The sequence below is a fragment of the Scyliorhinus torazame genome, chromosome 19 (assembly GCF_047496885.1).
Source record: "Scyliorhinus torazame isolate Kashiwa2021f chromosome 19, sScyTor2.1, whole genome shotgun sequence".
Taxonomy (NCBI): domain Eukaryota; kingdom Metazoa; phylum Chordata; class Chondrichthyes; order Carcharhiniformes; family Scyliorhinidae; genus Scyliorhinus; species Scyliorhinus torazame.
The window spans coordinates 41505629-41519488 of NC_092725.1; the positions used below are offsets into that span (position 1 = coordinate 41505629).

The 13860-nt window shown below is 45.6% G+C and overlaps 1 protein-coding gene across 1 annotated transcript in view; it reads right to left on the bottom strand.

The window, feature by feature from the left end:
• Positions 1-13860, bottom strand: part of wdr91 (WD repeat domain 91) — a 160187-nt gene that overhangs the window by 55511 nt on the left and 90816 nt on the right. The window contains exon 12 of the mRNA XM_072484210.1: positions 4863-5022. Within this exon, the coding sequence (XP_072340311.1) occupies positions 4863-5022 (160 nt within the window). The remainder of the gene's footprint in view (positions 1-4862; positions 5023-13860) is intronic.

Sequence of the window (13860 nt, forward strand, 5' to 3'; positions counted from 1 at the left end):
TCCCTACGTACCTCAATGCCATCTATTCTATTAGCCTGGGTCTCAGCATTCTCCTCCACAACATTATCTTTTTCCTGAGTGAATACTGACAAAAAATATTAGTATCTCGCCTATCTCTTCAGACTTCACACACAACTTCCCATCCCTGTCCTTCACTGGTCCTACTCTTTCCCTAGTCATAACTGCCAAATACTTCTCATGTCCCCTCCTTGCTCGTCTTAGCTCTCTCTTTAGATCCTTCCTCGCTACCTTGTAACTATCCATCGCCCCAACTGAAACTTCACACCTCATTTTCACATAGGCCTCCTTCTTCCTCTTAACAAGAGATTCCACTTCCTTGGTAAACCACGGTTCCCTCGCTCTACGCCTTCCTCCCTGCCTGACCAGTACATACTTATCAAGAACACGCAGTAGCTGATCCTTGAACAAGCTCCACTTATCCAGTGTGCCCAACACTTGCAGCCTACTTCTCCACCTTATCCCCCCCAAGTCACGTCTAATGGCATCAAAATTTCCCATCCCCCAGCTATAACTCTTGCCCTGCGGTGTATACTTATCCCTTTCCATCATTAACGTAAACGTCACCGAATTGTGGTCACTAACCCCAAAGTGCTCTCCTACCTCCAAATCCAACACCTGGCCTGGTTCATTACCCAAAACCAAATCCAACGTGGCCTCGCCTCTTGTTGGCCTGTCAACATATTGTGTCAGGAAACCCTCCTGCGCACACTGTACAAAAAACGACCCATCTAATTTACTCGAACTATATCTTTTCCAGTCAATATTTGGAAAGTTAGTCTCCCATAACTACCCTGTTACTTTCGCTCTTATCCAGGATCATCCTCGCCATCCTTTCCTCTACATCCCTAGAACTATTTGGAGGCCTATAGAAGACTCCCAACAGGGTGACCTCTCCTTTCATGGTTCTAACCTCAGCCCATACTACCTCGGAAGATGAGTCCCCATCTAGCATCCTCTCCGCCACTGTAATACTGCTCTTGACTAGCAGCGCCACACCTCCCCCTCTTTTGCCTCCTTCTCTGAGCTTACTAAAACACCTAAACCCCGGAACCTGCAACATCCATTCCTGTCCCTGCTCTATCCATGTCTCCGAAATGGCCACAACATCGAAGTCCATATATGGACCAAATGAGGAAGTTGCACTCCTGAGGACACATATAATTCAATTTGAAGGCCATCGGTTTATCAATTAAAAAGATAGCCGAGGTAATGAAGCCCAAATCCGCAAAACAAATTTCAGATAAACGTAGAATATTGCAGAAGACCCAAACTGTGGCTCAGACAAAAACACCCAATCACCATGCGGAAGAACCCTGGACCCCGAATCGGAGACTAAGACATCAATCTCAGAGAACCAACCACGCAGCCAAGTAGAGTGATAAGACTGCCGGCTTCTGTCCCAAAACATCGAGACGTTGATTGATTATCAGCGTAAACAAGTTAAAGATCTCTTGGCAGCGAAGGACGATCCCGATTGTCAATCTCTGGGGACTGGATTAATGGAGGGCATCATCAAATTACTGATGGAGAAGACCAGATCCCCCAGCAAAGCCAAAGGACCGCCTCAAAATCAGATAGCAAGGATCAAGAAAGACACCTGCACGGTTAATTCCGGTGCACGTAAAAGATGGGCCAAGCAGAAAGCGGTTTTCAAAGATACTCAATTGCTCTATAAAAATAACAGATGACAATTTGCATGCCAGAATACAGCGGCACCCTCTCAAGGTAAGTGTCCCCTTAACAAAGAGGAACCTGAAATTTGTTTCTGCACAAAACTGCCCTTGCCCAATAATAAGGCAAATCTGAGTAAATTTGCAGCTATAAAGGCCGTAAAGATGAAGGAAACCTCATGACTCCAATCGAGGTAAATGAGGTTAACCAGGCACTCATGGATACCAATGAAGGAAGTGTACCTGGACCGGATGGAATAACAGTAAAAGACATCCGAGATATTTTCAGCAAGGGTAACACAAGAATTCCTCGCCTCTTTTACCTAATGATATAATAATAACTAATTGTCACAAGTAGGCTTCAATGAAGTTACTGTGAAAAGTCGCCACATTCCGGCGCCGGTTCGGGGAGCCTGGTACGGGAATTGAACCCATGCTGCTGGCCTTGTTTTGCATTACAAGCCAGCTGTTTAGCCCAATCAATAACAATTCCAGATTCTCTCAAGAGAAATCGTATGGTGTTTATTCCGAAATGTGAAGACCAGGATCACCTGAAAGACATTGATAATTGGCGCACCATTAACATCGGCCCTAAAGGGATCAGGCGTTATGGGGAGAAGGCAGGAGAATGGGGATAAGAAAATATCAGCCATGATTGAATGGCGGAGCAGACTCGATGGGCCAAGTGGCCTAATTCTGCTCCTATGTCTTATGGTCTTATGTTACTCTACCTATTTACAAAAATCATGGCAAAGAGATTGAGTGACATTGTTGAGATCAATCCAAGACAAAAAGGCTTCATGGCCACCACGCCTGGATGAATGAGTATATTGCAGTTCTTCAAATTATCAAGGAAGGCAAATGCAAAAAGGACTTGGCAATTGTTTTTGTGGATTTGGCGAAAGCTTTCGACTCCATTGGTCATAAACATCTCATAAAAGCAGTCCATAGAATGTGTGTTCCCGAAGACTTCATTGCGTTGGTCGCTGATTTGTACAATAGTAATTCTACAACGGTCGAGGGAGACAATACCAAGACTAAAGAAATTAAAATTGAAAGGGGTATTAAACAAGGTGACCCACTCCCACCTTTGTTATTTAATATTGCTTTGGATCCTCTTATGTGTTTTCTAAAAGAGGCCAAATCAAGAATTTTTACACCCCTGGGAGTTAATGAGATCTGCTGTTCTGAATTGGCCTTTGCTGACGATCTTGGTTTGTTGAGCAACTCCCATACGGGAATGGATCGGAATTTGAAGATCCTCCAGTCTTTTTGTACCAACACTGGGCTAACGATTAATACAAATAAAACAAAGGCTTCCATTTTGCGTACAAACAGAAAATGCTTTTGGACAACCAATAGATTCCAGATGCAATTATCTGCAAGTTTGTGACATTATATCGATCTGAAGATACCTTAAGTATTGGGGTGAGGATAACACCAGGACAATCGAGGAACTATGAAAGCTTAAGATCTTGGAAGAGATTGACGATTTCCTTCCTTTCTGCATGGAATACACCCCAGAGGGGGAAGAGCCCAGAAAACGACCTCGATAAGTTGTTATGTGGAGGAAATAGGAATTCAACAAACGGAGTCAATAAATATGTCAAGGGGCAGGAATAGCTTATTACAAGAATGACAAGATTTCCAGTACATGGATTAAACCAGTATACCAACTCAAATCTGGTCTTATTAATAACCTCCTACTCAGAAATAATTTATAACCTGTATGTCAGGGCCGCCTCAATATAATCAAGACATGTAGGAGATGTGACACGTCCAAAGAAACCCTCGCACACATCTCCGGCTGGTGCCCTTTTTTCAAAAATGTGAGAATCAAGCGCCACAATAAAGTCCTTGAACAACTTTGACAATATAGTACGTCGCTAAGTATGGGTGGACCTCATATTTAGAACGAAGACTTATGGACAATGATAGATCCATCTTCTAGATGGATATTATATTTCAAAAAGAAAATTAAAATTGCTGTTGTGGAAGTCACGATCCGGTATGAGGATAATAACAGGGGACTTGAGATGGCATGGGATGGAAGGAGACGTAACTTTGAACATCTGGATCTGGAAATTTAGGAATTGACTGGCGGGTCTGAAATGAGACACTTCAGCTTTATTATGGGGGCAAGAGGGGAGTGGCTGGAGCATAACAATATTTTATTCAACTACCTGAACATCCAGTGATTCCAATCCTTCGCCCAAAGAATCTTCCGGCTTACAGTAGACGCAAGAGTTACTACAAATTTCTGATGACAATTGAGTGAGCCTAGTTTTATTGACATTTTCCAGCTTTGGCTGTTACATGATTGTTCCATCAACGGGTTGTTTGATGGGAACCAGACCTCCTCCCGGGCGGTGCAAGTGAGGTTTTGATGATATATATGACACTTTCACCGTCGCAACGACGGTTGGGAGGGCGACCTCCTCCTGAGATTTACGAGGTTGGCTTCGCCGTGTATCAATGCAAAGATTTATGCATGAAACACTGTTATTCTTTGGCTATATACTTTACAGCTTGATATTGCCGGGTGGCAACACAGCATTTACGTTTTTCTTTGTTTTTCCTGATCCTCCACCACAGGTCCCCTCCCTAGCTGTGGTTCATCAGTGGATGTAACATTTTGTCATGAGCGACATAAAAACTTGGACGTGTTTCATTCAGGTGGACCCATTCAGGTGTTTCAAAGTAGCAAAGACAATCAGGACCAGGACTAAGGTGTGCTGGGGGCGGGAGGAAAGAAAGAAAGAAGCCAAAAAGAAAATGCTGAAAAATCTCAGCAGGTCTGGCAGCATCTGTAGTGAGAGAATAGAGCTAACGTTTCAAGTCCAGATGACCATTTGTCAAAGTATCTGAAAGAAAGAAGTGTCCGGTAATAACATTTGACCACTGAGATCCCCTTGGCTTCTCTTCAGTGTACACGATTCCTCTCTGAACAGTCCCAGGCAATCCTTATCTAACCTTTCATGCAACTTCATCCTCGAGATGAGAACATTGTCAGGAAGGGCACATTTATTGCCCATCCGTACTCCCCCTAAGCAAAGTGATGCTTGGCCTTCTTGAGCCATCCTTTGTGGCTCACAAAAGTTAAACTGCTAAGGCTAGTACCATAACCCACAGCATTCCATTTCTCCAGAGTGGATCATCCTGGTATATTACCTGCTGCTTCATGGTTTTCGTATCCCACAGGAGGAGATTGCCTGGAACCAGGTTTGCTCCTTTATCTTCGGTTTCCAGCACTGTCACTGGTTTGATGCTCGGAGCAGCTGAGGAGCAAACAAACGATGTACCACTTGGACTACAAGCTAGAGACAAGATTCTGGTTGAAACAAAGACAAGCAGCAAGTTAGGAAACATTCCAGAGTATCTCCTACTGACATTAAACACAAGAAAAACTTCCCAGAGTTATCTGGGATACCATGCTAGAGGTTAGATCAACAGAAAAGTGTGACAGGCATTTCAGGTGATATTTCAGAATATTCAGAAGTAAATTCCTACTATAAATAAAAATTCGAGGGGGAGGACCCACCATACATGGTTAAAGAAAGTCAGGGAAAACATCAAACTTCAAGAAAAAGCATATTGTTGTGTAATGATCAATAACAGGTTAGATGATTGGCCAGAATATAAAGAACAGCAAGGGTGGCACAGTGGTTAGCACTGCTGCCTCACGGCACCGAGGATCAGGGTTCGATCCCAGCCTCGTGTCACTGTCTGTGTGGAGTTTGCACATTCTCCCCGTCTCATCATGGGTCTCAAGATGAGCAGGGTAGGTGGATTGGCCACACTAAATTGCCCCTTACTTGGAAAAAAAAAAAGAATTGGGTACCCTAAATTTATATTAAAAAAATGTAAAGAACAGCAGGGAAGGACTGTCTAGGAGAAAGAAAATAGAGTACGAGTGTAAGCTAGTTAGAAATGTAAAAACGGATAGGAAGATATTCTAGATATTTAAAAATGGTAAGTAACTGTTGGTCCTCCAGAGAGCGAGAATGGAGAGTTAATAGTAGATAATAGGGAATTGGCAGATTAAATGAACAAATGTTCTGTTTCACGATAGAGGATACAAAAAATATTCCTGTAAGAGCTGTAAATCAGGAGGTGGATGGGAACTTGATGACATTTCTATCACTCGGGAAACTGTACAGAGAAAAAAGTATCTGGTTCCTGATGGACTTCATCTTAGGCTCTTAAAAGAGGTAGCTAATGAGGCACCGGTGTTCATTTCCCAAAATTTGTTAAATTTTGGAAAGGTCCCGTCAGATTGGACAATAGAAAATATTCAAGGTGGGGGATAGAACACAGGAAACAATAGGCCAGTCACCATGAAGTTTGTAGTGGGGTAGGTGTTACAATTGATCATGAAACAGGTTATAGCTGGGTACTTAGAAAAACTCATAGTAATCAGGAAGCATCAGCATGGTTTTGTGAAAGGGAAATCATGTTTAACCAATTTATTGGCTATCTTTGAAGTCACATGGATCAAGGGGAGCCTGTAGATGTGCTGTACATAGATTTCCAGAAAACATTTAATAAGGTGTCACTTTCAAGGTTATTGCAGAAAATAAAAGCTCAGTGTCGGGAGTAACATGATAGAAGATTGGTTGTTTGGTAGAAAACAGAATATGCATAAATGGGTCCTTTTCTGACTGACAGAATGTGACGAGTGGAGTCCTGCAGGTTCTGTACTGTGGCCTCCACTGTTTATAATTTATATCCATTACTGAGATGAGGGGAGTGAAGACGTGACAGCAAAATCTGCAGATGATACAAAAACGGTCGGCATGTATGCTGTGAAAAGAAAATAAGGAGGTTGCAAACCAATATGGATAGCTTGAACGAGTGGACAAAAATCTTGCAGGTGGAATACAATGTGAGAAAATATGAAGTTGCTCACTTCGGCAGCACGGATATAAAAGCAGAGACATTGCTTAAATGTTAAATTACTGCAAACATATATAATAATAATCTTTATTTGTGTCACAAGTAGGCTTACGTTAACACTGCAATTAAGTTACGATGCAAATCCCCTTGTCACCACACACCGCCGCCTGTTCGGGTACACGGAGGGTGAATTCAGAATGTCCAATTCACCCAACAAGCACGGCTTTCGGGTCTTGTGGGTGAAAACCGGAGCACCCGGAGGAAATCCACGCAGACACGGGAGACGGTGCAGATTCAGGACAGTGACCCGAGCTGGGAATCGAACCCGGGTCCCTTGCGAGTAGCAGAGAAATCTAGGTGCTCCAGTGCTTGTGTCACAAGATGTTAGTATGCAGGTTCTAATGACCTTCCATTACAGGATCAGAGGTGGGGACGTTTGCTGATGACTGCACAATGTTCAGCACCATTGGTGACTCCTCAGGCACTTAAGCAGTTCATGTCCAAATGCAGCAAGACCTGGAATAATTGGCAAGTTCGTGTCACACAAGTGCCCGATAATGACCATCTCCAATAAGAGAGAATCTAACATTGTCCCATGGCATTCAATGGCGCTACCACTGCTGAATTCCACACCATCAATGTCCTGGGAGGTTACTATTGACCAGAAATAAGATTCTTGGCAGTGTGGATGAGCAGAGAGATCTCGGTGTCCATGTACATAGATCCCTGAAAGTTGCCACCCAGTTTGAGAGGGTTGTTAAGAAGGCGTACGGTGTGTTAGTTTTTATTGGTAGAGGGATTGAGTTTCAGCCATGAGGTCATGTTGCAGCTGTACAAAACTCTGGTGCCTGGTGCGGCCGCATCTGGAGTATTGCGTACAATTCTGGTCGCCGCATTATGAGGAAAGGCTGAGGGATTTGAGGCTGTTTTCGTTAGAGCGAAGAAGGTTAAGTGGTGACTTAATTGAGGAATACAAGATGATCAGAGGATTGGATTGGGTGGACAGTGAGAGCCTTTTTCCTCAGCTGGTGATGTCTAGCATGAGGGGACATAGCTTTAAATTGAGGGGAGATAGATATAGGACAGATGTCAGAGGTAGGTTCTTTACGCAAAGAGTAGTGAGGCCGTGGAATGCCCTGCCTGCAACAGTAGTGGACTCGCCAACACTAAGGGCATTCAAATTGGTCAGACATAAGGACGATAAGGGAATAGTGTAGATGGGCTTTCTGTGGTTTCACAGGTCGGCGCAACATCGAGAGCCGAAGGGCCTGTACTGCGCTGTAATGTTCTATATTGTGGCTACAAGAGGCACAAGAACAGTTAAGAGAGAGACATCACCCGAATGATACACAGTATATTTGGTAATTTGGAGCAAGTGGAAATTCGCTGCAGTAGAGAAGGGATACTCTTGCTGTCTACCTTTTCTATCTTCAGAGAGTGGCAGCACGGTAGCATTGTGGATAGCACAATTGCTTCACAGTTCCAGGGTCCCAGGTTCGATTCCGGCTTGGGTCACTGTCTGTGCGGAGTCTGCACATCCTCCCCGTGTGTGCGTGGGTTTCCTCCGGGTGCTCCGGTTTCCTCCCACAGTCCAAAGATGTGCAGGTTAGCGCCCTGTCTGAACCTTGTTTCCTCAGCCTTACACAAGTCTCCTTCTTCCTCTTAACAAACATTCAACCTCTCTTGTCAACCATGGTTCCCTCACTCGACCATCTCTTCCCTGCCTGACAGAGACATACATATCAAGGACACGTAGTACCTGTTCCTTGAACAAGTTCCACATTTCACTTGTGTCCGTCCCTGACAGCCTATGTTCCCAACTTATGCACTTCAATTCTTGTCTGACAACATCGTATTTACCCTTCCCCCAATTGTAAACCTTGCCCTGTTGCACGCACCTATGTCATCATTGTCTACAGGAATAGTGCCAGAAGACTGGAGGATAGCAAATGTTGTCCCCTTGTTCAAGAAGAGGAGTAGAGACAACCCCGGTAACTATAGACCAGTGAGCCTTACTTCTGTTGTGGGCAAAGTCTTGGAAAAGTTTATAAGAGATAGGATTTCTAATCATCTGGAAAGGAATAATTTGATTAGCGATAGTCAACACGGTTTGTGAAGGGTAGGTCGTGCCTCACAAACCTTATTGAGTTCTTTGAGGTGGTGACCAAACAGGTGGACGAGGGTAAAGCAGTTGATGTGGTGTATATGGATTTCAGTAAAGCGTTTGCTAAGGTTCCCCATGGTAGGCTATTGCAGAAAATACGGAGGCATGGTATTCAGGGTGATTTAGCAGTTTGGATCAGAAATTGGCTAGCTGGAAGAAGACAAAGGGTGGTGGTTGATGGGAAGTGTTCAGACTGGAGTCCAGTTACTAGTGGTGTACCACAAGGATCTGTTTTGGGGCCACTGCTGTTTGCCATTTTTATAAATGACCTGGAGGAGGGCGTAGAAGGATGGGTGAGTAAATTTGCAGATGCCACTAAAGTCGGCGGTGTTGTGGACAGTGCGGAAAAATGTTGCAAGTTACAGAGGGACATAGATAAGCTGAAGTGCTGGGCTGATAGTTGGCAAATGGAGTTTAATGCAGAAAAGTGTGAGGTGATTCATTTTAGAGGAATAACAGGAAGACAGTACTGGGCTAGATTCTTGGTAGTGTGGATGAACAGAGATATCTCGGGGTCCATGTACATAGATCCCTGAAAGTTGCCACCCAGATTGATAGAGTTGTTAAGAAGGCGTACAATGTGTTCGCTTTTATTGGTAGAGTGATTGAGTTTCGGAACCATGAGGTTATGTTGCAGCTGTACAAAACTCTGGTGTGGCAGCATTTGGAGTATTGCATGCAGTTCTGGTCACCGCATTATAGGAAGGATGTGGAAGCATTGGAAAGGGTGCAGAGGAGATTTACCAGGATGTTGCCTGGTATGGAGGGAAGATCTTATGAGGGAAGGCTGAGGGACTTGAGGCTGTTTTCGTTAGAGAGAAGAAGGTTAAGAGGTGACTTAATTGAGGCCTACAAGATGATCAGAGGATTAGATAGGGTGGACAGTGAGAGCCTTTTTCCTCAGATGGTGATGTCTAGCACGAGGGGACATAGCTTTAAATTGAGGGCAGATAGGACAGGTGTCAGAGGTAGGTTCTTTACTCGAGAGTACTAAGGGCGTGGAACAGTAGTGGACTCGTCAACATGAAGCACGTTTAAAATGGTCATTGGATAAACATCTGGATAAGGGAATAGTGTAGATGGGCTTTAGAGTGGTTTCACAGGTCGGCGCAACATCGAGGGCCGAAGGGACTGTACTGCGCTGTTGTGTTCTATGTGAGGGAGCAACGCGATCCAGACTCCAGACACTCGGGAGCTGAGCTGTGAGGGAGGAGAGGGATGGAGCAGTGAACCCCAGACACTCGGGAAGTGACCTATAAGGGAGCAGAGGTGTCGAGCAGAGGGATCCAGACTCCAGGCACTTGGGAAGTGATTTGTAAGGGTGCAACAGGGTGGAGCAGCGAACTCCAGACACTCGGGAGCTGACCTGTGAGGGAGCAGAGGGGTGGAGCGGATTGATCTAGACTCCAGACAATTGGGAGCTGACCTGTGAGGGAATAGACGGATCCAGACTCCAGGCACTCAAAAAGTGACTTGAGGGAGCAGAGGGATGGAGCAATGAACTCCAGACTCCAGACACTCGGGAGCTGCGGGCAGAGCAGTTAAATCCAGACTCTAGACACTAGGGAGCCAAGATGTTGAGATGCGAAGGAGCAGCAGGGTGGAGCAGAGCAATCCAGACTCCAGGCACTCGGGGTCTGAGCTGTGAGGGACCAGCACGATTCAGACTCCAGACATTCGGGAGCTGAGCTGTGAGGGAGCAGCGCGAACCAGACCCCAGACACTCGGGAGCTGAACTGTGAGAGAGCAGCGCGATCCAGACTCCAGACACTCGGGGTCTGAGCTGTGAGGGACCAGCACGATTCAGACTCCAGACATTCGGGAGCTGAGCTGTGAGGGAGCAGCGCGATCCAGACTCCAGACACTCGCGAGCTGAGCTGTGAGGGATCAGCACGCTCCAGACACTCAGGCGCTGAGCTGTGAGGGGGGTAGCGGGGCGGAACAGAGCGATCCAGACTCCAGACATTCGGGAGCTGAGCTGTGAGGGAGCCGCGGGGCGGAGCAAAGGGATCCAGACTCCAGACATTCGGAAGCTGAACTGTGAAGGAGCAGCGGAGATCCAAACTGCAGACACGGAGGAGCTGAGCTGTGAGGGAGCAGGGGGTGGAGCAGAGCGATCCAGGCTCCAGATATTCGGGAGCCAAGCTGTTAGGGAGCAGCGGGGGGGGGGGGGGGGGGGGGGGGAGGAAGAGTGGAACAGCAATAGTGGCAGGAGACTCAATAGTGAGGGATGCAAGACGGGTGTTTCTGTGGCCACAGATGTGACCCCAGGATGATGTTTTGCCGCCCTTATGCCAGGGTCAAGATTGATGTGGAGATTCCGGTTTTGGACTGGGGTGAGCACAGTAAGAAGTCTTACAACACCAGGTTAAAGTCCAACAGGTTTGTTTCAAATCACTAGCTTTCTGAGTGCTCGGAAAGGTTATGATTTGAAATAAACCTGTTGGACTTTAAGCTGGTGCTGTAAGACATCTTACTTGGGTCAAAATTGTCACTGAATGAGTGCAGGGCATTCTGAAGGGGAGGGTGAAGAGTCAGATCATGGTTCTCATTGGTACCAATGACATAGGTAGAAAGAGGGGTTGAGGTCCTACAACAAGAACTTAGGGAGCTAGGTAACAGACTGAAAAGCAGGACTTCAAAGATTGTAATCTCTGTATAACTCCTGGTGCCACATGCCAGTGAGTATAGTGTAGATGAATGTGTGGCTGAAAAGAGGGAGGGAGGGCTTTAGTTTCCTGGATCACTGAGTCCATTTCTGCAGAAGGTGGGACCTGTACGAGTTAGATGGGCTGCACCTGAACCGGAATGGGATCAACACCCTTGTGGGGAGTTTTGCGGTTGTGGAGGGTTTAAACTAATCTGGCAGGGGATGGGATACAGAATAGAGGTACAGTAAAAGGTAATGCACAGCAAAATATAGAAGAAAAACCAAGTCAGTCTGGAAGGCAGAGCGAAGAGGAACATGTTAAGGCACGAGGGAATATGGCAAGGCTGGATGGCATTTATTTTAATGTAAGGAATCTTATGGGTAAGGCTGATGAATTGAGAGCACTGATTAACATGGGAATATGATATTATTGCTTTCACAGAAATATAGCTGGGGGGATAGGCTTGGATATAGAATTGTCAGGCAGACAGAGGGGGGTGTAAAAGAGAAGGTGGTGTACCAATATTGTTTAAGAAGGGTAGCAAGGATAATCCAGGAAATTACAGGCCAGTGAACCGTACGTCAGTGGGGAAATTATTGGAAAGGATTCTTCGAGATGGGATTTACTCCCATTTGGAAGCAAGTAGACATATTAGCTAGAGGCTGCATGGTTTTGTGAAGGGAACGTCATGTCTCACTAACTTGATGGAGTTTTCCGAGGAAGTGACAAAGGTGACTTGTGAAGGTAGGGCAGTGGATGCTGTCTACATGGACTACAGTAAGGCCTTTGACAAGGTCCCTCGGGGCAGACTGGTACAGCAGGTGAAATCACACAAGATTATAGGTGTGCTGGCAAGATGGATACACAATTGGTTTGATCATAGAAGACAGAGTAGCACTGGAAGGATGCTTTTCTGAATGGAAGGCTGTGACCAATGGTGTTCCACAGGGATCAGTGCTGGGACCTTTGCTGTTTGTAATATATGCAAATGATTTGGAGGTAAATGTGACTGGTCTGATTATTAAGTTTGCGAACGACACAAAGGTTGTAGAATTGTTGATAGCGATGAGGACAGTCAGAGGATACAGCAGGATTAGAGATTGGTTAGAGACTTGGGTGGAGAGATGGCAGATGGAGTTTAATCCAGACAGATGTGAGGTAATGCATTTTAGAAGGTTTAATACAGGTGGGAAATATACAGTAAACGGCAGAACCCTTAAGAGGCAGAGGGATCTGGTGTACAGGCACCCAGGTCACTGAAAGTGATAACGCAGGTGGAGAAGGTAGTCAAAAAGGCTTACGGCATGCTTGCCTTCATCAGCCGGGACATTTGAGTATAGAATTTGGCAAGTCATGCTTCAACTGTATAGAACCTTAGTTAGAGCACATTTGGAAGACAGTGTTCAATTCTGGTCACCACACTACCAGAAGGATGTGGAGGCTTTGGAGAGGGGACTGAAGAGGGTACAGGATGTTGCCCGGTATAGGGCAGTAGCTATGAGAGGTTGGATAAATTCTGTTTGTTCTCACTGGAACAACCGAGGTTGAGGGGCGACCTGATAGAAGTCTTCAAAATTATAAAGAGCATGGACAGAGTGGATAGTCAGAAGCATTTTCCCACGGTGGAAGAGTCAATTACTAGGGAGCATAGGTTTAAGGTGCGAGGGGCAAAGCTGAGAGGAGATGCACAAGGGAAGTCCTTTTTAACATATACACAGAGGGTAGTGGGTGCCTGGAACTCTCTGCCGGAGTGGGTGGATAGCAGGTACGATACATAGACATAGAATATTACAGCGCAGTACAGCCCCTTCGGCCCTCAATGTTGCGCCGACCTGTGAAACCACTCTAAAGCCCATCTACACTATTCCTTTATCGCCAATATGTTTATCCAATGACCATTTGAATGCCTTTAGTGTTGGTGAGTCCACTACTGTTGCAGGCAGGGCATTCCACGCCCTTACTACTCTGAGTAAAGAACCTACCTCTGACATCTGTCTTATATCTATCTCCCCTCAATTGAAAGCTAATGTCCCCTCGTGCTAGACATCACCATCCGAGGAAGAAGGCACTCACTGTCCACCCTATCCAATCCACCATCCGAGGAAGAAGGCACTCACTGTCCACCCGATCCAATCCTCTTGTATGCCTCAATTAAGTCACCTCTAACCTTCTTCTCTCTAACGAAAACAGCCTCAAGTCCCTCAGCCTTTCCTCATAAGATTTTCCCTTCATACCAGGCAACATAGAACATAGAAAATACAGCACAGAACAGGCCCTTCGGCCCACGATGTTGTGCCGAACCTTTGTCCAAGATTAATCATAGATTATCATTGAATTTACAGTGCAGAAGGAGGCCATTCGGCCCTTTGAGTCTGCACCGGCTCCTGGAAAGAGCACCCTACCCAAACTCAACACCTCCACCCAACACCAAGGGCAATTTGGACATTAAGGGCAATTT